The sequence below is a fragment of the Miscanthus floridulus genome, chromosome 2 (assembly GCF_019320115.1).
Source record: "Miscanthus floridulus cultivar M001 chromosome 2, ASM1932011v1, whole genome shotgun sequence".
NCBI classification, from domain to species: domain Eukaryota; kingdom Viridiplantae; phylum Streptophyta; class Magnoliopsida; order Poales; family Poaceae; genus Miscanthus; species Miscanthus floridulus.
In genome coordinates, this window is record NC_089581.1 from 21,871,192 (window position 1) to 21,872,216 (window position 1,025).

General features: G+C 52.7%; 1 protein-coding gene across 1 annotated transcript; it reads right to left on the reverse strand.

Moving 5' to 3' along the window:
* Nucleotides 1-227: 227 nt before the first annotated feature.
* Nucleotides 228-789, reverse strand: LOC136538174 (cortical cell-delineating protein-like). The gene has a single exon (XM_066530153.1). It carries the CDS (start codon nt 682-684, stop codon nt 310-312), a length of 375 nt encoding a protein of 124 aa, XP_066386250.1. The 5' UTR covers nt 685-789; the 3' UTR covers nt 228-309.
* Nucleotides 790-1,025: the final 236 nt, after the last annotated feature.

A 1,025-nucleotide genomic window follows, 5' to 3' on the forward strand; every position in this document is an offset into this window, starting at 1 on the left:
GTTGGAGTACTAGGGTATCCACTCTTCTCTTTCTTATAGGCCTCAGGTGTAGAATAAGAGATTCAATTCAAACTCGAGTCCTCCACCCTAGATAAGCCCAAGCAAAATATAACCACGAATGACTTTGTTTTGAAAAAAAAAAACCACGAATGACTTATCAATGGCATAAAGAAACAGTTGACCAAAGACGGTTACATGTAAAACAGAAGCTGGATGGTTGGAAACACTTTATTCATCATAACATGTCCAGTATTAAGCTCATTAGAAACACTTCATTCATCATAACATGAAGCCGTGAAGCATGGACACTCAGAAGGAACAATTGGAGCCCGGCACGGCCGACGCGTTCCGGCCGCAGTAGTTGAGCACGAGGGGCACGTCGAGCGGGAGGTTGACGGGGATGCCGAGCACGCTGAGCCTGATGGCGGCGCACAGGCAGGCGGCCAGGTCGAGGTTGACGAGGTTGCCCAGCAGCGGGCAGCACTGCTGGTTCTGGGGCACGTTGATCTTGAGCTTGAGCAGGACCAGCACGTCGGCGCACACCTTGAGGTCCGCCACCGCGTTCGTCGGGCACGGGTTGCCCCGCTGCTGCGCGCGCACGACGACGGCGGCCGGGGAGGAGAGCAGCAGCAGGGTCACGGCGAGGAGGACCGCCGTGGTGGCGGTGGCTTTCTTGGTGGCCATCTGCACGCTTGGTGGTAGGGTGGTGGCGAAGAGTAGAAGCTGATGCAGTTCTTGCTTCGAGTAGTGCTCTGGGGATGCTTGTTCAAGTGTGGTATAGCACAGCTAGCAAATGACACGTATTTATAGACAGACAGAGCTGTCAATGAATTGCGATGCATGCGCGAAGTGGCCAGGCCACCAGATATTTTCAGTTTTCGTCCCTCATCGGCGCATGCACATAATGTGTGTACACAAAACGGGTAGTGACGGCTGCAAAACAATGATATCCGCTGATCAAGTCAGCGCTAGTCTGCCACATATATATTCCTCTTTCTGCAAAATAAAGGGGCTCGTCCGTAGAT